The 23,605-nt window shown below is 38.4% G+C and overlaps 1 protein-coding gene across 8 annotated transcripts in view; it reads right to left on the minus strand.

The window, feature by feature from the left end:
* Positions 1-23,605, minus strand: part of LOC115221339 (ubiquitin carboxyl-terminal hydrolase 25) — a 56,169-nt gene that overhangs the window by 24,279 nt on the left and 8,285 nt on the right. For 5 of the 8 annotated variants that reach the window (XM_036510637.1, XM_036510638.1, XM_029791510.2 and 2 more), the window contains exons 2-8: positions 11,141-11,302; positions 10,253-10,328; positions 7,754-7,946; positions 6,612-6,777; positions 5,157-5,243; positions 1,996-2,145; positions 1,310-1,410 (exon numbers count right to left, since the gene is read on the minus strand). In XM_036510637.1, coding sequence (XP_036366530.1) covers positions 1,310-1,410; positions 1,996-2,145; positions 5,157-5,243; positions 6,612-6,777; positions 7,754-7,946; positions 10,253-10,328; positions 11,141-11,302 — 935 coding nt within the window. The remainder of the gene's footprint in view (positions 1-1,309; positions 1,411-1,995; positions 2,146-5,156; positions 5,244-6,611; positions 6,778-7,753; positions 7,947-10,252; positions 10,329-11,140; positions 11,303-23,605) is intronic. The other 3 variants (XM_036510639.1, XM_036510641.1, XM_036510640.1) reach the window with 3 other exon arrangements.

A 23,605-nucleotide genomic window follows, 5' to 3' on the forward strand; every position in this document is an offset into this window, starting at 1 on the left:
TTACTTTCAAACATGGCAAATAATTTTTAAAAGGAAATTTTGTTAACAAAGCAAGTCTAATTCATAGCATTAACAATCCCTATACACCAGTAAGAAAATAGAGTCACTTGGAATAGCTATGGTTTATGTTGGGTTCCAAGTGGGATCCCCAATGTCTTTAGCCCTTTCATTACCAACCCAGCTGAAACCGGCTCTGGCTCTGAGTACAAATGACTTGTTTCAAAAGTCCTGAATTAAAATCTTCCACCACACCTTAGTCACAATTCATGTTCCTAACACAAGCTTAACCCTTTAGCATTCAAACCGGCCAAAATATTTAACCTGTTTTATATTGAAACTGACCAGATCTCGCCTCTCACCTCAGCCCTACCATGTCATTCTAAAACTAAAAAATCACATCACTGAAATCTATAAACCACAAGATAATGCATGACTAATTCATATCAATGTGAATAAATAAGCCTCGCATTTGACAGAATAATCTGAACACTAAAGGGTTAATGATAGCTAAGTTATTTTTCTAAATTCTTTGTTATATTTAAAAGTAATTGAAAGAAGCACAGAGCATGTCAAAATAAATACAGTAATGAAAGGGTTAACAACAAAAAAACTGCCCAAAAGACAATCCACAGCCTCCAAAACTGGCAGGAGGAAGGAAGGTATTGACAAATCGCAAATCTAGCCCAAATGCTTCTCATAAAGGTACCCAAAGTGCCAGGTAGGGCTGTTAGACAAGGTAATGGATTAAATCTATGAGCCAAGTCAACTGCAAAGCATCTGATCCAATGCTTTTCCAGTTCCAAATGACCAGCAGCCATGGATTGATTTTTTATTATTTTTTTTTTAATTGACCCAGTAAGGACGATAAAGAAATTGTGCATTCAGGGAAACTCACCTTCACCACAAATGTCAAAATCCAGTCTCAACAAAGAAACCTCGCAGCTTGTGCTATCATCAGCATCATCATCATTTAATATCTGTTTTACGTGCTGGCATGGGTCGGACAGTTTGAGAGGAGCTGGCAAGCTGTAGGGCTGTTTGCTAAATGCATTTTGGTGCCTAGGCAGACACCCGCATGGCCCTCTCACCCAATCCAGACAAGGAACCAAACGCACAACCTTATGTTAATGAGCTCAATACCCTGACGATAAGGATTAAAGTATCTCTAAACCTGTTTGAAACACTCTTTCTCAACTCAAATTTAACTGCTGTATCTGCCATTCTATTTCTCTTAAGACAAACATTTCATATCAAAAATAAAAAAAGAGGAAAACAAAATTAAAGAGAAAGAAGAAAAAGAAAGACTTACTTGCTACAAAAACTTCCAGAAGATTCTGTTAGCGTGGACGGTGAGTTTCTGAAAGCATCTTCAAGCCATTCAAGAAGCTTGCCTTGGAACTCGCTAACGTCCTAAAAAGAGCAAAGAAGATGAAACAACAGTGAAGCGGCTTTACTTGTATTTCCTTACCTATGGTAAGATAATGTTCTTGAGCAAAAATCAAATTAAAATTAAATTACAAAAATTAAAATGTTCAACTTTTGGAAACAATCTTGTCAGTAACATACCAAAGTGTGTGTGTGTATGCATATTTCTGCATGTCTTAGTATGACACCTGAGTAAAGGTGATGCCTTGTTTAATCCTGTAAAGAACACATTTTGTAGCTTGTCAGCTTTAATGTGTGAAGATCAGTGTAATTAAAATACCTTACTCGGAAAACAAGTAAGGGTTGGCAACAGGAAAGTCATCTGGCCATAAAATGCTGCTTCAATAATTCTTGGACCAACCCACATCAACAAACAGACATCACAGACAGCAGGCAAGACCATATTATCTACCTGTTACAGATCACTTAGTGAGGGATGCTTTACATGAAGCACACACAGCTGCGCATGTGCAGGTATGCACACCTGTGGTGACATATGTATAGATACCCAAATACACACACACACCTGAAAGGTTAAACACTCAGTTCATGAGACATTAAAAAACTTACTTGCTGACTATCTGACACTCCCATGTGAGATCTGAAGCCTTCTTTCAAAATCTCAACTGCTTTGGAAGGGTCCACATACTTTCGATACGAACCAATCATCAACGAGAAAAGGTTTCTTAGTTCTTCAGTAAATCGGAGACTACGAGTTTCCTGTAATAGACAAAATTATGACAGATTTCAACAAGAATAATATTCACTCACAAACTTAGATAATCAAGGTTTCTCAAGTTACATGCAAAATATACTTTATGATCACAAAAACACGTGCTTCAGATACACTCGTTTATTCATAGGAACGTAACTAAGTTGAAATGTCATAAATAACAGTGACAAATGAAATATACATTGCTGGAAGTTTTGTTGACAAACAGCAGTAATTTCATTGATTGGTTGAAATCACCGAAATACAACTAACACGAAACTTTTCTCAACAACGCTAAGAGTAAAAGATGTTTTATATGACACATTCTACCAGTGTTCGAATTTTGAAAGTGTTTAGTTGCAAAAAATTAATTTCTCGATCTGCCGATGAAAGTGAAAAGATCCCTAAATTTTTCTTATAATATAAAGTGCCATCCCTCATTTGCTAAGTTAGCCCCCAATGTGCCGCCAGGAAAAACTAGATTTATTTTGTGGGCTCCCTTGTTTTTCATAAAATACAAACTCACAAACAAATGCATGCACACGTTATCGCAAATATATGTATATATATATATAATAAATATTAGGGAATAAATCCAAATTTACAGGGAAAAAAAATCAGATTTAGGATTAAATCCAATTTTATAGTAAAATATTATAAAATATTATTAGAGACAAAACCACTATTTTGCAAAACAAACAAGGAAAGTCTTAATCAATACATAAAATTTTAATAAATAGTCAAAAAAACCGCCACTACAATCGTTTCTTGTCTTGATCGACAATCTTCAGGTGGACTTCCAATAAGTCAGTTTCAAATGGTGTTATCCATAAAAATTTGCGGGGTGATTATAATAAAAAATAAGCAACAAGAATGACTCCGGTAATTTGGTACAATTGTTTCGCACTACAACATTTTATTAAAAGTTGTAAGTATTACAGCAGATTTAAGATGCTGAGTGCTCATCAGCCAATTATAGAGGTTTTCCAATATTACAAAAGCTTTCAAATCGAATAGTAACATTTTAGAGAAGGTAGATATACAGACAAAGATGTGGATTTAAATTTTAAGAACATATGAGGTTGTGAAGTCTAGCCACTAACTGACCAAACTATGGTTGTATCTAACTGCTATAAGAATTCATATATATATATATATATATATATATATATAGGAAAAATACAGATTGAAAATGCACTGAGAATAGTTAAAATATTTGAAGCTTTAACCGGATTCAAAAAGTTCAAATAGAAAGACGTGGCTTATGTCGCAGCCATCTTGCTTCTGACTAGAGTTTGAAGTCTGCCCTGTTTTTATAGGAAGTTCATGGCTCAAATTAGAATATGTTTTGGATAGGATTTGATTGGAAGAGGATAGTCAGATGACTGGTCTTAGAAATTTTTGTATGTTGCTTGCTATATGCTTGTGTTAATATCAAGTGGCAATGTTTAGTGTCTTAAGTTAAGGCTGACACGGTTGACTGAACATGTCCAATCAAACAATGCTCTGAATGTTTTCAGAGCATTGATTGCCAACTGTTGACAGAAAACTTTCAGAGCATTGTTTGTTTGGACAGGTTCAGTCAACTGTGTCAGCCTTAACTTGCTACACTAAACATTGCCACTTGATACTAACACATGTAGCAAGCAACATACAAAAATTTCTAAGACCAGTCATGTGACTATCCTCTACCAATCAAAACATATTCTAATTTGAGCCATGAACTCCCTATAAAAACAGAGCAAACTTTAAACATTAGTCAGAAGCAAGACAACTGCGACATAAGCCACGTCTTTCTATCTGAACTTTTTGAAAGTCAGTGTAAAGGGTGAAACCAGTTAAAGCTTCAAGTATTTTAATAAAAAAATATTTCAACTATTCTCAGTGCATTTTCAACTTCTATTTTTCCAATATATATATATATATATATATATATATATATATGATGAGCAATGACTCTGAAACTAGTCTCTGATTGCTGGCTTTGCTGGGTGGAGGTGCTTATCTCCCCTTTGAAAACATAAGGACACAGGAAATGTGTCAAGGCCAACAGGAAACGGTGTTTCCTAGGGCTAAATAGCAGTCGCATTCTTCCCTTTCATGGGACTGTCACACTTGATTGACAACATACCATCACTTTATCATGCTGCTACTGAATAAATCTGAGATTTAGAAATGTATTATTTATATATATATATATATATATATATATATATATATATATATATTCAGATGAATATGGTACTTAAGTTGAGGCACCAGAATTTAGTATGGTATTAACCATATGATTTCAAAGTAAGGTGATTAAAATAAAAATAAGCAACAAGAATCCTTGTTGCTTATTTTGATTATATATATATATATATATATATATATATATATAAAACAATAAATGGTGAAGTTGTGTTGACTGCACGTGGAGAAATGATAGGCAAGGAAAAATTATAAAAAGGCAGAATGCTAAATTGAAGGTAAATTTTAATGAAAATGGGTGTATGGAAAATTTTGAAAAATTAATAAAATATATATCTATATGCCTTTTTATAATTTGTCCTTGCCTATATATATATATATATTGATTGATGAATGTATCAAATGTCTCCCAAATTGCTGTACATAGTTCCAGACTTCAAAGCAAACTTCACAGCAAGTTGTTTGTTCACTAAAGTTAAAAGTACTACTAACATTTGAACCATACACTGAAATATTTCTGTTGCACTTTCAAAGAAAGAATAACACCGTTTCCGTGCAAGAGGGCTGAGAATGAGAGCTCACAGAGCTGAGTTTGAATATCCTTTCCTGACTGTCATTGCTGTCAGTCATACAACAGCATACATAGCGCTGTATTTATTTAGTGCTTTAGCATTAACCACCTGACCCATATTAAACTAGGTTAACCATTAGAACAATACTGTTGTAGATGTTGCTTCCTGGAGAGACAAAGCCATCACAGCAGCAACGGGAAGGACATTGGTGTTTGCAGTTGTAGCATTTTAACCATAAGTGAGAGAATACTTACTGCAGGATTGGAAGCACTAAATTCTGACCTTGGATGAGGTTGAAAATTTATCAGCAAATGTCTGAAGCGATTTACATGGAACAAGGACTGGAAAAGAAGAAATATGAAGGAGATATTTTAAAGCAATAGCCACAACAACAACAAACTGCTTACAGACAACAGAGAATCTTTCAATTGAGTCAACCTTGAATAAATGACTGCTATCTGCTTTATCAAGCATGGGTAGATGTAAAGTTGATGCTAACAGAAACTAAACACCACATCAACAGGTACTATGATCAACTTTTTATTTTTTGTATCCTATTTGATTTACATTGAGAGATAACAGATCTAGTTTTATGGACGTGTGGTAAGAATGCAGCAGGAGAAAATTGCAAGACGGATTCTTCAAGTGATGCCAACCAACAAGAGACCTAGGGGTACATCATGAGCAAGATGGTTGGATAATATCCATAAACCCAGTTGATCAGACAAAAATATTGCAGCAGAGTTTAATTAGAGTTTTTTTCTAATATGACCTTACGGAGGAGGTGTCTGACGACTCTAAACCTACAACACTTCCAGGGTTAGGGTTAGGGTTATAGCTGTCCTATTTTGTAGATACTGTGCATTAAGGAGTAAAAATATATTCACTATTTCCCAGTCTACCAACAGAGGATCAGTTTAACATACAATGGAAAAGTTACATAATTAGTAATTATCCAATAATTATGACAAATATTAATTACAGATAAAAGTGCTCTAGTACTCTGCTGAACGTTTTTTTTTTTAATTAATGAGAGAGGGATTTCTGCCAACCAAACTTTAGCAGTAAAATCATTACTATTATTTCCTCAAATATTAATTTGGTATACAAATTGGGGGACTAAATGTTCTAAACCAGAACTAAACTCATTTGTACTGTGTAATTGCAGAACCAATCTAAAACATTTGTTATGAAGTCATACAGCTTTATTCTTGCCATACAGTGAGCTGATGGTAGTTAATAGTCACCTTGAATGGACACTAGTGAGTACAGATGGTAACTACTGAGACATGATCCCTAATAGGGATCCAAGGAGTTGAGTTAAAATTACTAGAAAATAATATATTTCTTTATTGCCCACAAGGGGCTAAACATAGAGAGGACAAACAAGGACAAAGGGATTAAGTCGATTACAACGACCCCAGTGCGAAACTGGTACTTTATTTATCGACCCCGAAAGGATGAAAGGCAAAGTCGACCTCAGCGGAATTTGAACTCAGAACGTAGCGGCAGACGAAATACCGCTAAGCATTTCACCCGACGTGCTAACGATTCTGCCAGCTCGCCGCCTTAGAAAATAATGTATTTTCAAGCACAAAGCCATGCATGTATTGATTGTTAACTCTGTAACTAACTCTCTCTCTCTCTCTCTCTCTCTGTACTGACCTATGGTCAACACTAATTCGTAGCAATATACTAGCAGTTCTTACCTGTATCAAAGCACTAAACCAGCATGTATTACCAACATTCTTTAGTCCTACAGGACACCAGTTCTCCCGTTCACGTAAATGAGGATTCAAAGGGTCAACAAACCAAAGATCACTCCGTTTCCGCTTGGTTCCAGATTTGCTTTCTGCTAAACTGGCTTCAAGAACTCTGAGAAATTGGATGGAAAAAAAAAAAAAAAAGACATAGCAGAAAGTCTAAACATTCACACAGTGAAATAAAACAGATATACTGGTTCAATTAGTATTTTTGTCATTAAAAATTCATTTTTTTTTTTCCCAGAAAGACATTACCAAAGCCATATGAAAATACCAAAATTCAAGAAAAAAGACGTCAGAGGAGGTAAAGTAGTGCTCATGAACTTTTTACAGGACCTCCAAGACTAGCAAGAGAACACAGAGAAGATGTTAGCATCTTCAACATGGATGCCTGGTCCTAAAGTTTCCAACAGAGTGAAAGTCATTAACGAAGGACATGGTGGTAGTGTTGGTGTTAGATTAATGACTCATAAGACTTGTAAGAGCGACCGTCATTAAAGGTAGCCAAGAACCAGACAAAGGTAGTAGTGGTGATGGATTGAAGATGCACCATATTTTATAGTTATGTTACTGGTTTCAGAAAAAGTTATTAAGATCAACATCAGACTTCAGTAACACTTTCTTTACAGACAGGTTGCTGACCTCACCATTTTGCATCTCTGATTAACAACTTCAGAAGAAACATCATCATCATCATCATCATCATCGTTTAGCGTCCGCTTTCCATGCTAGCATGGGTTGGACGGTTCAACTGGGGTCTGGGAAGCCAGAAGGCTGCACCAGGCCCAGTCTGATCTGGCAGTGTTTCTACGGCTGGATGCCCTTCCTAACACCAACCACTCTGTGAGTGTAGTGGGTGCTTTTTACGTGCCACCGGCACAGTTGCCAGACGAGGCTGGCTAACGGCCACGATTGGATGGTTCGCTTACGTGTCACCGGCACGGGGGCCAGGCGAGGCTGGCAGCTTCAGATGTTTGTCATTGCTACAATCTAACTCAATTATGTCAAAACCGCAAAAGCCACAAGATAAAACTGGCCTTAGGAAACAATGATCTAAGAAGAAGGAAAAAGTTTCAAAATATTTTTACCGGCTGATGTCCTGTTCTTCGCGAGTAACTTGACCACCCAACATTCCAGTGGAATCTTGCAAGCTGGCAGCAATTGCTTTCCGAATCTCTTCAGTCTCGTAACCATCTGCAGCAGCCTGAGGCTGTTGTTGTTGTTGCTGCTGTTGTTGTTGTTGTTGTTGCTGCTGTTGCTTATCATTAGTTAGATCTATAACTAGAAATATTTAGGTCCTCAGAAACCCATAACAAGCACAAAAGGAACAGCAACACAATACAAAAAAAAAGGGCATACAAACACACACAAAACAAAAGTATTTATTCCAAGAACCACATGTCACTCCCTAATAAACCATCATCATCATCATTTAACGTCCGCCTTCCATGCTAGCATGGGTTGGACGGTTCAACTGGGGTCTGGGAAGCCCGAAGGCTGCATCAAGCCCAGTCTGATCTGGCAGAGTTTCTACAGCTGGATGCCCTTCCTAACGCCAACCACTCCGTGAGTGTAGTGGGTGCTTTTTATGTGCCACCGACACAGGTGCCAGGCGAGGCTGGCACGGCCACGCTCGGATGGTGTTTTTTACGTGCCACCGGCACGGAGGCCAGTTGAGGCTGGCACGGCCATGATCGGATGGTGTTTGTTATGTGCCAAATTCCATTGATGTTCATCGATTTTGATTTGATTTGATTTGATTTTCACTTGCCTCAACAGGTCTTCACAAGTAGAGTTATGTGTCCCAAGAAGGAAGGTATGCACAGGTGGACTGACTACGTCCCACTTAATTTTAAAATATCTCCTTTATACCAAATTCTAGGTCACCATCTCACAGCTCTTTTCCTTCGAAGAAATAAATATTTCATCCCTGACCAGATACATACTCTCTCAAATTGAAACCTCAATGTGGAGTACCACATAGCTCCCGAGATGGCACACAGCCACCAGTCATCCCTGACATTTTATAAGACAGCTCACCTGAAAAGATCACAAATTAAAACTCACTATTTAACCTATTAATGTGTAACATTTAATTAAAAAACTATATTTAAATATTTCTTAATGCCAACCACTCCCAGTACCCTCTGCAAAGTGGTCGACACTAAGAAGGGCATCTAGCCATAGAAACCATACCAAGACAGACAAAGCCTGGTGCAGCTCTCAAGCTTGTCAGCTCCTGTCAACCTATCCAACCCACGCCAGAATGGAGAACAGATGCTAAATAATGATGATGATGATGATGATGACTATTATATAATTTTCTAGCTGTCCTACTTTGTAGATGCTGTCCATTATGAAGTTAAAAATATATTCACTATTCCCCAGTCTACCAACAGTTTAACATACAATGGAAAAGTTACATAATTAGCAATTATCATCAAATAATTATGACAAATATTAATTACAGATAAAAGTGTTCTAGTACTCTGCTGAACGTTTTTTTTTGTTTAGTCTGGTAGACTGATGTATAGTGTGGTCTCTCTTAGACAAGTAGAGTTGAAGGACTGACCAGAAGTATCAATACTTAAACTGACAACAGCATACTTATATTTCTGCAGGCTCATGTCTGTGGAGAAAATATTGGCAGGGATGGAATTCCAAAATATTTTGCTGAAGTATTTGGAACAAGATATAATTGAAATGATGAAATAAGTAGAAATGAGTGACACAAATTAACATAGCTGGTACATAACTGGTTCCCTCTACAACTGAGAGTGAAAGAGAGAACAATACAAGCTGAGAGAAAAGAGCCGTACCACCAACCATAAGCTCTTCTCCAGGTCACAGAATAATCACACATTTAGATATTGCCACCAAGCATTTATCACGGACTATGGCTTAAATATGTTAACAGTATAAAATATATGTTTCTTTATTACCCACAAGGGGCTAAACATAGAGGGGACAAACAAGGACAGACAAATGAATTAAGTCGGTTACATCGACCCCAGTGCGTAACTGGTACTTAATTTATCGAGCCCGAAAGGATGAAAGGCAAAGTCGACCTCGGCGGAATTCGAACTCAGAACATAACAGCAGACGAAATACAGCTACGCATTTCGCCCAGCGTGCTAACGGTTCTGCCAGCTCGCCGCCTTAATTTCCCCCCCACCCAGCTGGACGGAACGCCAGTCCATCGCAGCGTTACTCAAGAAACAGGAAGAGAGAGTGAGAGAAAGCTGTGGCGAAAGAGTACAACAGGGGGCGCCACCACCCCCTACTGGAGCCTCGTGGAGCTTTTAGGTGTTTTCGCTCAATAAACACACAACGCCTGGTCTGGGAATCAAAACCGCGATCCTCCGACTGCGAGTCCGCTGCCCTAAACACTGGGCCATTGCGCCTCCACAGTGTAATATATATTTAATAAAAGACACAGACAAACACACACACACACACACAATATTCTCTAAACTGTGACAAAACAATTTCAATTCTGAATTCTGCTAGAAGAGAAAACATATGTTAGATACATTACAAAGACAAACATCTCATTGAAAACAACATGTAATTTAAGAGTTGTTCACCTTTCTGATTTTCCTTGGCATCACATGGAGTATTACAATGGGTTTGGGGTAGATCTTGAGAAGGATTGTTGGAGACCTGGCAGCAAAAACAGAAGAAACAGATTAATTTACCGATATTTTCAGGTTGTTGCTTAATCCCAAGTGAACAGACGGAGTGGACCTACAAACAAAGGTAATGAGGACAACACTATCAAATGTGAGATTTAAGGGCGATTTGACTACTATTTCTAGGTAGTCAAACCACACAGAGAATCCCTCTTGTATTGTTGAGTGAATCTGCATCAGCCTGGCTCAGAAATATTGGCTGAGAGGCTTTTAAGATGGTACTTTACCTTATTGTTGGGGTTCGCCAGGACAAACAAACCCCCCACATCTTCTTAGGATCTCACCTTCTGCTACATTATCCAGTGTGTCCCTTAATCGAAACAGCATGGTGTGATATGAGGTAGATTTAGCTTTTATTTCTAGCAGGCTGAGCAACATTGTAGAGGCTCTGTAGTTTAATTGTAATAAATAAGGAAAGAGGTATATTCCTTCAATCAACTCTCAGCGTTAGGGTCTGCTAGAATGTTTGGGCCCTAATGGGGCAAGGGACTACAGTAAGGGTTACAGTACAAAAGTGTACTGTATGAAGGGAATTCAGTTGTTAAAAATAGTTGCTTTTTTTTTTTAGTGTTTAAAATATTCCATTTTACAAGCTACATTGGCACAAGGTAAGAAAATGAAAAATATTTATAAAAACAATTTCTTGAAAGAAAACAAAGAATTAAGGTCTGGTGACTAGAACAAATAGATGGGATAGGAAAACAATGTCGTTATTCAGAGCCTAGGCATCAGGTATCTTTACAAAGTTTAACTATGCTTTAGATAGATATCTGAAATAATTACATTGTATTCTGAGCTGTCTTGAACAAGCATGGTAACGACATCTTCAATATTGTATTTTCCATCTTTGTTACAACATGCCCTGATTGCTTTTGTTATCACCTTGATGTCATCAATTCCAGTTACTTCTTTAATCTGAGACAAGGCCGACTCCTCTTTGTTCCTCTGAAACAAGACACAGGGAAAAGAAACCATCAGAACAAATATCCAGAAAATATAACGACAGCTTTAAAATGTGCCAACAATTAGCTTTAGAAGTAAAACACATCGCAATACATAATGGTTTCAATGGCACATGGCCAGCAACAGCATTGACCCCCCAATGCTTATCTGGTATTTATTTTATCAACTCTGAAAGGATGAAAGGCAAGGGTCAATCTCGGCAGAATTTGAACTCAGAAAGTAAGGCCAGAAAAAAATGTCGCCAAGCATTTTCTCCGATGTGCTAACCATTCTGCTGGCTTGATGCATTCATGCCAAAAATACAGAAATATGTAACGTTACTACAGCTACGGTATACAGCTCCTCCTTGTGTCCTTATCTTAGTCACCAGACTGGTTAGTTTGTAGTTTGCTATAAGAACAAACATTGAAAAGAAAGCAAAAATCTGTCATTTGCAAAAAGAAACAACTCTTTCCAGACAAGTCTTTTCAATCAATAGAATCTTTGTAAACCTGGCATTTTTTGTTTCCAAACAACTTCAGTCAATACCAAAATCAGTGCCAATTAGACATGAAAAGCAGAACCAAAGAACTGACTAACAAAGGAGTCAGAGATTATTTTTAGATAAATTCATCAATAGAGAAACATCTGAAATAGAAGACTTATATAATGGGTTACATTCCTCTCTTTAGGTACCGACAGAGTTCTTTATAAAAATAGAATAGAATTAAGAGACATGCCTGGACATGATAAACCATCGGTGAACCAAGTGCATAGATTTCAGGCATTCAAGAGAGAGAGAGAGAGAGAGAGAGAGAGAGAGATGCAGGTAGAACTACCCGGTTTTGAGTTCTATTTCCCTGCATAGTAGCCTGGGGAAATGTCTTCTACTGGAACTTCAAGCCAACTGATGCCCTGTGAATAGAATTCATCATCATCATTATTATTATTAACCTCTAGGGAATACAGCCTTGAATCCTAGGACATATAGGGTTGGTTACCCAGTTTCTGCGGCATATAATTATTGACTGAGAACACACTTCCCCTGAATGGGAAACCGATCTTCAACAGGGTCACTCGTTTGCAGAAACAAAGCACATTAAGTCGGTATTTCCTCTTAACAAATCATCTTGAAGTTCTGTTTTGAAAGACGATGAATAAAAAAGAAAACCAGGATATTAAAAGCGAGTAAAGGTTAGTGATAGGAAGGGCATCTGGTCGTAAAACATTTCTGTGGCAAGTATTCATCCAACCCATTGCTAGAATGAAAAAAATGCCAAACAAATGAATTAAAAGGAAGAGTAGACAGGGTGGGGGGATAAAGTATTAAAAGAAACCATACAAACAACATCCATAAATAAATTAAAAAAAAAAAAGAGATGAGGCATTAAATCATAGATTGGGAGGGTGAGAGAGATTCTAATCCATGAATAAAGTCAGATGATTCAACAAGGATGTGAGATTAATATTGAAGACAGCCATTGTGGATGTTGCTGACAACAGGAGATGGTTTCAAGTGGGCAAATCTTTGCTGTGCTCTCCTCTCTTAAACAAGACACTCATTACTCCCACCATGTTGTCTTCCTCCTCCAGACATATGCATAGCAGCTTTGTCACATGTTCTTCTCATTCCACACCAAATCTAAATTTGGTTTTTAGGACGGAGAGCAGAAACTTTCTAAAATACAAATACAAATCAAATATATATAGGCGCAGGAGTGGCTGTGTGGTAAGTAGCTTGCCTACCGACCACATGGTTCCGGGTTCAGTCCCACTGCGTGGCATCTTAGGCAAGTGTCTTCTGCCATAGCCCCGGGCCGACCAATGCCTTGTGAGTGGATTTGGTAGACGGAAACTGAAAGAAGCCTGTCGTATATATGTATGTATGTGTGTGTGTGTATATGTTTGTGTGTCTGTGTTTGTCCCTCTAGCATTGCTTGACGACCGATGATGGTGTGTTTACGTCCCCATCACTTAGCAGTTCGGCAAAAGAGATCGATAGAATAAGTACTGGGCTTACAAAGAATAAGTCGATTTGCTCAAATGACTGAAACAAGTAAAAGAGTAAAGAGTAAATGAAACTAAATTCTTCTAAACCAACCTCCTCGATAACCCAACTCTAGGGGAGTTTCAGCAACAGACTAATTCCTCCTCTTCCTCTTAGAAAACCAGGTTACATTTTTCAAGCATCTCTTGTAAACTTCTCCTCTTGAGGAAGTGTGCTTAGATAGAATCTGTTCTTTCCCATTTCCATACCAAAGATTTCCAGTTAGAGAAAAGGAAGAGAGATTCTGGACAACAAAATATTCAACTGAAAATTCCTCTAATCATCATCATCATCATTTAACGTCCGCTTTCCATGCTAGCATGGGTTGGACGGTTCAACTGGGGTCTGGGGAGCCCGAAGGCTGCACCAGGCCAGTCAGATCTGGCAGTGTTTCTACAGCTGGATGCCCTTCCTAATGCCAACCACTCCGAGAGTGTAGTGGGTGATTTTATGTGCCACCGACACAGGTGCCAGACGAGGCTGGCGAACGGCCACGCTCGGATGGTGTTTTTATGTGCCACCGACACAGGTGCCAGACAAGGCTAGCAGACGACCACGCTCGGATGGTGTTTTTTTATGTGCCATCGACACAGGAGCCAGATGAGGCTGGCGAATTCTTATTCTACACTGGAACAGCCATCACTCACTCACTCTCTCTCATACAAATACACGGTTTTGGAGTCAATACACAAAGTATATACAAAGTGTGGAGGTGCAATGGCCCACTGGTTAGGGCAGCAGACTCGCAGTCGTAGGATCGCAGTTTCGATTCCCAGACCAGGCTTTGTGAGTGTTTGTTGAGCGAAAACACCTAAAGCTCCACGAGGCACTGGCAGGACGTGGTGGTGAACCCTGCTGGATTCTTTCACCACAACTTTCTCTCACTCTTTCTTCTTGTTTCTGTTGTACCTGTATTTCCAAGGGTCAGCCTTGTCACACTGTGTCACACTGAATCTCCCTGAGAACTACGTTAAGGGTACACATGTCTGTGGAGTGCTCAGCCACTTGCACGTTTATGAGCTGCTACGTCACTGGTGCCAAGCTGTATCGGCCCCTTTGCCTTTCCCTTGGATAACATCGGTAGCGTGGAGAGGGGAGGTCGGTATGCATGGGTGACTGCTGGTCTTCCATAAACAACCCTGCTCAGACTTCTGCCTCGGAGGGTGATTTTCTAGGTGCAATCCCATGGTCATTCATGACCGAAGGGGGGTCACAACAACAATACCTAGTATTCAACTCGAACTCCCCAATTGATGATCCTGCTGATTCCCAGCACCCAAGTTGAAAGCCTCCCGACTTGTAATCAAATCTTTTAAGACACACAAGGCTAATGTATCACCAAGTAACTTTTCAGTCCTGTTAAAGTTTAGATTTACAAGCTAAGACTATATTGGTCTTGGGCCTTGTTTTTTTAGATTATATGGTTATAAAGAGTTTAAAAATTAAAAGGAGCAGTTTTTATCAAAAGGCTAAAAAATAAAGATATAAAAGAAATGAACTTTGAAAATACTATAAAAGAAAACTGAACATTTAAATGATTGTCTTTTTAATAGAAATAAACTCAAATCCCTAATTGCTCATTTTTGAGATTAGACCATCATCATCATCATCGTTTAACGTCTGCTTTCCATGCTAGCATGGGTTGGACGGTTCAACTGGGGTCTGGGAAGCCCGAAGGCTGCACCAGGCCAGTCAGATCTGGCAGTGTTTCTACAGCTGGATGCCCTTTTTAACGCCAACCACTCCTAACGCCAACCAATGTTAAAATATAAACTGAAGTGAATATAAGACAAACACTTCCTAACTGGGGGCTTGGCCTAAATGCAACACAGTGGACTCTGTTACCAAAGGCACCCAAGAAACAGAAAGTATCAAAAAGATGAAGTTAAATAGTGTGACATAATTTTATTAGTTAACTTGAATTATTTAAGGCAACTCATTATCTCGTAATTAATTAACGAGAGGGTGGAAAGACAAATAACAATGATGAGAGAACAATGCCTATAAATGGAAATACTGAAGAGGATACAGCCAGAGTCATTAACAATGATGATGATGATGGAAGTAAGATGTGACTGTGGTAATTACAGTAAAAAATAGAGATGATGACACAATGACGAAATGATATTATGAGGATCTAAATTGACAAACAGAAGTGTTGACTCCTTGAAAACTGTTCCAAATACTGAATATTTATTAACCAGCTTAGATTACATTCAATTTACCATAAGAGGTTTCAAAAGCTAGGATGGATCAAGTTCTGAACTGGTAGTGTTAAGTAGATAAGAAGTAAGAATTGTTGTCTTCTGAAAGGGTTTCGCCACAGGAATTCCCATCAAGAATTTTGCAAATCAAGTACAAAAACGAGGTAAATATTCCCCTGAATAAAATTTAAGGCCACAACAGTGAATTCATTTTTAACTTTTCATCTACTTCAGAGACAAGACTGAACTGTTAAATGATTTACTCTTTACTCTTTTACTTGTTTCAGTCATTTGACTGCGGCCATGCTGGAGCACCGCCTTTAATTGAGCAACTCGACCCCGGGACTTATTCTTTTGTAATCCCAGTACTTATTCTATCGGTCTCTTTTGCCGAACCGCTAAGTAACAGGGACATAAACACACCAGCATCGGTTGTCAAGCAATGCTAGGGGACAAACATAGACACAAACACACACACGCATATATATATATACACATATATACGACAGGCTTCTTTCAGTTTCCGTCTACCAAATCCACTCACAAGGCTTTGGTTGGCCCGAGGCTATAGTAGAAGACACTTGCCCAAGGTGCCACTGAACCCGGAACCATGTGGTTGGTAGACAAGCTACTTACCACACAGCCACTCCTGGGAACAATTTTTAATAAGATCATTAAGTCTCGTGTTTTTAAGGGAATAGAATTGAGCCTAAAATGCAGACTGGCTTTAGCAAGAAAACCTAACAACATAGGGAAGTAGATTGAATGTTCTGTAACACATAGCACAAAACTAAATGATTCTAAATTCAATCTGATTGGTATCAACACTCTTTAATAAACAACAAGACTGGTACATTGGTGAGGCTGACACTCCACCTACAGGAAATAAAGAGAACTAAGAACAAAACACAAACCATGAAAAGTTTGTTGATGCACAATGATGCCCACCACCCAATACAGACACCACAACCACATTCCTAGCAGCAGCACCATTATTTATGAACAGACTCCATGGCGGTATGGCTTAACCAAGTCTGCCAGACCATACTTGGCAACAAACCAAATAAGAATAAGCATTGAGGAATAGAAATGAAATAGGTCAGGCTTCATCGCATAATGATCAGGTGTGGGAGATAACCGAGTCTGAAGAGACAGGCGCATTTACCTGCTTCTGTGAGACTTAGATGTCGTTCCGAGCAACAGCTGAGAGGGTCAGCCATTGGATGTGGCTGAAATGTAATTATGGCTGGAGAGATGATGGTCCTAAAATGGACTTGCAGTTGAATAGTCAGTCAAAACAATAGGTGGGGGCCTCACATCAGAGACGGGGCGAGAGGGGGTGTTGTAAAGCCCTCAAAATGAAGGCCCCAAAACAGTGCACTGTCTCTCTTGATGACCCCTGAAACCTACTGGCATCCATTATGCTGAGTTTTCAATTCACTGGACTTGCACAAGCTAGCTGTTTCCAAGTCTCATTGGAAAATAAGTCTCACACACACACACACAATAATATTAAGAACATATATAGTGTTCTCATATATAGGCGCAGGAGTGGCTGTGTGGTAAGTAGCTTGCTAACCAACCACATGGTTGCGGGTTCAGTCCCACTGCGTGGCATCTTGGGCAAGTGTCTTCTGCTATAGCCCCGGACCGACCAAAGCCTTGTGAGTGGATTTGATAGACGGAAACTGAAAGAAGCCTGTCGTATATATGTATGTATATATGTATGTATATATATATATATATATATATATATGTGTGTGTGTGTGTATGTGTGTGTGTGTGTGTCTGTGTTTGTCCCTTTAGCATTGCTTGACAACCGATGCTGGTGTGTTTATGTTCCCGTTACTTAGCGGTTCGGCAAAAGAGACCGATAGAATAAGTACTGGGCTTACAAAAGAATAAGTCCCAGGGTCGATTTGCTCGACTAAAGGCGGTGCTCTAGCATGGCCGCAGTCAAATGACTGAAACAAGTAAAAGAGTGTAAATGCAAAACTAATCAGACAATGAAATAAACATGAAGGGAGTGTGCATGTACGAGTGTTAAATATAAAAGATCTGATAGAATATGGAGTGTTGCTTCTGGGTGAACTCTTATATTCTGACCCCTGGATTTCTATACTTGCAAATAACACTTGTTGCATCCCTTTGTCATCTTTATTTTTGGAGGTTCAGCATCCCAAGATAAACGTTTCCCCATTTCTGCCCTTGTCTTCCTCGGTTCTCCTACTGGTTCCTTTCCGCTAAGGTCGACCTTGCCTTTCATCCTCTTGGAGGGGGGGGGGCGATAAATAAAGTACCATTGAAAGACTGGGGGCCATTGTAATCGACCAGTCCCCTTCCCCACCCCAAATTTCAGGTCTTATGCCTTCGGTAGAAAGGATTATTATTATTATTATGGCAGCAGGCTGGCAGAATCCTTAGCACGCTGAGCAAAATCCTTAGCAGCATTTCATCTGTCTATGTTCCCAGTTCAAATTCCGCCAAGGTCAACATTTCCTTTCATCCCTTCGGGGCCAATAAAACAAGTACCAGTGAAACACTGGGGTCGATGTAACCGACTTAGCCCTCTTCCAGAATTTCTGGCGTTTTGCTAAAATTTGATATCATTATTATTATTACTACAAATATCGTATAATATTAGTCATTAGGGCAAAGGGTTGACATAACCAAGTTATTATACCTTGTGGTGGTTGCATCCCTTTATATTCTCAGTTCAGATCCCACCAGGATTGACAAAATTAAATTGTTATAGTCAAGTGTAATCAGTGCTGTTGTTAGAAATCATTAATATAGTAAAAGATAAAGTGGTATGTACTTTAAACCTTTCTAAATTGTGGGTTCACATCCCACAAGATAACTATGTACAAGGTATGGAATCCCTCAGCCATACTCCTTCCCCAAAAATCTGAGTTTCAAAGAATATCATTGAAAATACCTAAAAATGGGTACTTCAGATACTTCGAATGCTTAGGGTCTTCACTTGTGGTCAGATAATGAAAATTGGCAATAGAGCAGAAAATAATGTTTGCTTTCTTCTTTGCACTGAAAGACATTCACACTTATTCTTTTATTTGTTTCAGTCATTTGACTGCAGCCATGCTGGAGCACCGCCTTTGGTCAAACAAATCGACCCCAGGACTTATTCTCTGTAAGCCTAGTACTTAACCTATCGGTCTCTTTTGCCGAACAACGATTGTCAAGTGATGGTGGGGTAACAAACACTGACACACAAACATATATATATGACGGGCTTCTTTCAGTTTCCGTCTACCAAAACCACTCACAAGGCTTTGGTAGGCCCATGGCTATAGTAGAAGGCACTTGCCCAAGTTGTCATGCAGTGGGACTGAACCCAGAACCATGTGGTTGGTAAGCAAGCTACTTACCACACAGCTACTCTTACATATACTTGTACTAAATGTGAGTGTGTGTGTGTAGTATATATATATATATATATATATATATATATATATATATACAATGAATGTGCAAAATGCTTACTCTAAGTATATTTGTAGCATTCATTTTCTCTATATATTCCAGATATCAAAACGAAAATCTCGTGCCATATGTGCAATTAAAAATGATCAGAATAGTCTGTTAAAGCTGCTACGTTAATTTATCAACCAGCAGAGAAAGCAAATGAAGCTGTTAAACATCTTGTCGTTTTACTAATCATGGAGTGAATTTGTAATTCTCTACAATGGTCATCTCAATGTGACCCAAACAGGTAAGCCACTGACAGGTGAGCTTCTGCAGTGTTTCAACTTTTCAAAACAATTTTTTTTTTTGTTACACCTGCATTCACACTTTGGAATTACAAAAGGGTTTCAATATTCTTTTTATGAAAAAGATTCTAGAGAGGAATTAATCCAGCAAATATGCCATGTGGTCATCTATGGTATACCTGTAACTGAAGCACAAACCTACAAATTCTCAGTTTACGTTTACCAACAACAATACTATAAATATTCCTGACAGGAAGACATCAATATAGTCGCCTCTCTCTCACCTTTTGAACCAATGGACTTGTACAACATCTTGTTCATCAACCAAAACATAAGCATCAATAAAAATGCATACATCATCCCATTGTGGACCAATAAGCTCCTCCAAAAACCGATGTTCTTGTACCATCACTAATCAGTGACCAGAGATAAATGCTATATTAACTGCTAAGACCAGATTCAACAACTTTAAAGCGGCGAGCTGGCAGAAATGTTAGCACGCCGGGCGAAATGCTTAGCAGTATTTCGTCTGCTGTTATGTTCTGAGTTCAAATTCCACCGAGGTCGACTTTGCTTTTCATCCTTTCGGGGTCGATAAATTAAGTACGAGTTATGCACTGGGGTCGATGTAATCAGCTTAATCCGTTTGTCTGTCCTTGTTTGTCCCCTCTGTGTTTAGCCCCTTGTGGGTAGTAAAGAAATAGGTATTCAACAACTTACAATCTGAAGACGTTGGTAGCAGTTGTCAAGTATGCAACCCAACCCAGAGATACGGGGCCAATCAATGTAGCCCAGAGGTGCCGCACCAAGTACAGTGAGAGGATGAGTAGAGTTTCTAGCAATCATCATGGTATGGGTAGCCACAACAGTGATGGACATTAGACCAGGTATCAAGTATTTTATGTAAGAATAATGAATGGCAGATGGGGTATGGAGTATCAAGATACAACAGCAATGGACAGCTGACCAGCAAACAAGGACAGCAGACAGGCTATGATGTCCTCAATTTACATGCAGGTTTTACTGGCAACTCAGATATTGTCAGAGAACACACACACACACACACAGATACAATATCTATTCCTGTATATATGCACTTGATGTTTACTGTACATCCCTAATTTTGGACAACAAAATCTTAGAAAATATTAGCAAAATTTTGCTGTATTCAGTCAAAATTAACCTTTGTGATATCCAATATTGCAAACTTAAGAAATGTATGGAACATTTAATTTATCACTATCACAGGAAAGTGTAACCTCTTTATAATGATTTAAAATGTTTGTTACACATTGTTTTGCTTGGACAATAGATACAACATACGTCCCATCATACCATTTCAAATAATGGTTACACACTTGGAAGGCAAGTGGGCAGGAAAAAGTAATTAGCAGTTCTTATGTATCAGACATCATCATCATCGTTTAACGTCCGTTTTCCATGCTAGTATGGGTTGGATGGTTTGACCGGGGTCTGGGAAGCCAGAAGGCTGCACCAGGCTCCAGTCTGATCTGGCAGTGTTTCTACAGCTGGATGCCCTTCCTAACGCCAACCACTCCCGTGAGTGTAGTGGGGGCTTTTTACGTATCACCAGCACAGATGACATGTTCCTAAATATCTATTATACAGAAATAAATGTGGTATATATTTCCACATAATTACTCCACAAACTTGTAGAGTAATTACAAGTTCATTATTAATAGTAATTGAGTATATTTATGGCATTCACTCTCAGCATACTTGTCATAATCCTCTTCTGTGTCTATTGTTCGTGTATTTTTTAATGTCAAAAATGAAACCTCGTGTCACACGTACAATTTATAATGGTCAGCATAGCTTAACACGGTCACAAGGATTTGATCAACCAGCAGAGACTATGAAGAAACCAATGTTAAATGCTGTTTTGTCTACCATGGACAGAATCTAGAATTGCCTACAACCTATTGGCAGCAACAGATTTCCACACGTGCTCAGTCAGATGTGACTAAAAGTGATTAAAATAAATCCATGATGTGATTAAAGCTGACAGGACATATAGAGTATTAAAAAAAAAGCTTTAAAAAAACCACAGCCATTATTATAAATGAAATATAGAACATCAGTTTTGATATTTTTATACGGGAATAATTTTTAGTAATAACACATTGAAATTTCCAAGCCTAAAAGCCACATTAATACAAACTGTGTGTAGGGGTGGGGTGGGGGTCATTTGTAGTTACTGGAAGATAATACCTTCCTATTTTTCAAAACAAGATTGAAAATTCTTAAGACTTAATCTCCCAGCAAATCAGTCACAGATGTATACTGACCAATATACAACGCACACGTATAGAAACAACACTATGAAAGGCTAACACACACACGCACCCTGTAGCCAAATTGGAAACGTACAGGAGAAAATGGTTAAACGCATCCACACTTTCTCACTCACACACACACACATACAATGTAGTTCACAGGTTTCAAAAAACAGTAACAGAAATTCATCTGGTTTAATGAGATGAGGAATCCAATACTAATTCTCCTATGCTGCTTCCAGCCTGAAGCTTCCATAGAACATAAATGTAAACCAAACACAAGGTTTCTTTCAGTTCCCATCTACCAAATTCACTCAAGATTTTGGTCAGCCTGGGGATATAGCAGAAGTCACTTGCCCAATGAGTCACACACAAGGATTGAACCCAAAACCACATGCCTGGAAAGCAAATTTCTAAACCCCACCAGCTGAAGCTTGTTGCTGAAGAAACGAAAAACTTTGGTTTCAAATTTTGACACAAGGCCAGCAATTTCAAGGGTGAGGGTGGCTAGTTGATTACATCGATCCCAGTGCGTAACTGGTACTGATTTTATTGATGCCGAAAGGCTGAGAGGCAAAGCTGACCTCAGCAGAATTTGAATGAGAAGAAAAATATTACCAAGACAACACTGGCAGACAGTGACTTCAAATGCAGTCACTGCAGCCAAGACTGTCGCTTCCGTAAGGACATGTTACAGACTATTTGTGTATACAGAACCGCAAACAAACAAAAATGCTTCTCCTCAGTCGGTCAACCCTCCTAAGTTGTCAAATCACAAATTACACCCTATAGCCTAATATAAAAAAAAAATAACATATTAGATAATGTAGCTTGGTGAATAATAATAAATAATAAAAAAAAAGAAACTTTCAACAGTCGCTCATTGAAGACTGACTTGGAACTAAACAATAATACTTTTATACAAGAGAGAATGAAATGCATTATTTCAGACTAGCAGTATCGCCCGGCGTTGCTTGGGTTTGTAAGGGAAATAACTATAGAAGCATTTTTAGAGAGTTATAGCCAAAAAATAGCAAAAAAATGCATTAAGAATGGAAAAAAATGATGGTAAATTTTTTTTTAAATCGTTGACTCATCGTAGACATTTTTAGAGAGTTACTTCCCTTATATAATAGCGAAAAAATGCATTAAAATGGAAAAAAATTATGGTAAATTTTTTTTTAAATCGTAGACTCATCATAGATGCGTGCTAATACCCAGAAGGGCTCGATATGAATCACGACTATAAGATACCCGGTTTTGGTTAAACTGCACCGCAAAATGTGGGAGTAGTTAGGAATCTAAATCGTAGGAGACAGACAGCACAACCTTACTTTTATATATAAAGATAAGGTAAGCTCATGTCCTCTGGAAAGGAAGAAATGTCAAAATTTTTTCATTGATTGATGTAAGTTGAAGAAGATTTATAAAGAGGAGAGTAATGGGTAATGATTGATATCAATTAAGTTCCGTTTCTTGTATAAACAATTGTTAGTGGGGTGGTTGGGTAGATCTACCCAACCTACCATCCACAGAATACACAAAGTGCCTTTGCTGTTAGAGGGATAGATCTAAGCCAATAAAATTGTCTCCGATGTTTGTGGGGTAGATCTAAACCAATACAAAGTCTATGTTAGAGGGGTGGATTCCGACACAAACCATCCCAAATGTTAGGAGTACTCTAACCAACAGAAATATCCAATTACTGCTGGTAATAAATGGATTAGGAAAACAAAGAACTATAATGACATTTCACAGACAAGCATCACATGACTGTTAGCTGTCTGATTCTACATTATTATTATTATTATTATCCATGACATATTTCCAACGAAACCCACAACTTGAAGATGTGTAGAAGGCAGAGATGAGGAGGAGAAAGAAAGAGACAAAGCTTTGTGCAGCAGGTTCAAATCTGGATGCAAAACTGACAAGACGAACTGAGAGGAACCGATGATATGGTGCTGATGTAAAAGACTACAGCAAAAGAAAATGTGAAGCTGTTTTTCTTTCTTCTTCCCAAGTTG

Source organism: Octopus sinensis, linkage group LG18 (genome assembly GCF_006345805.1).
Source record: "Octopus sinensis linkage group LG18, ASM634580v1, whole genome shotgun sequence".
NCBI lineage: Eukaryota > Metazoa > Mollusca > Cephalopoda > Octopoda > Octopodidae > Octopus > Octopus sinensis.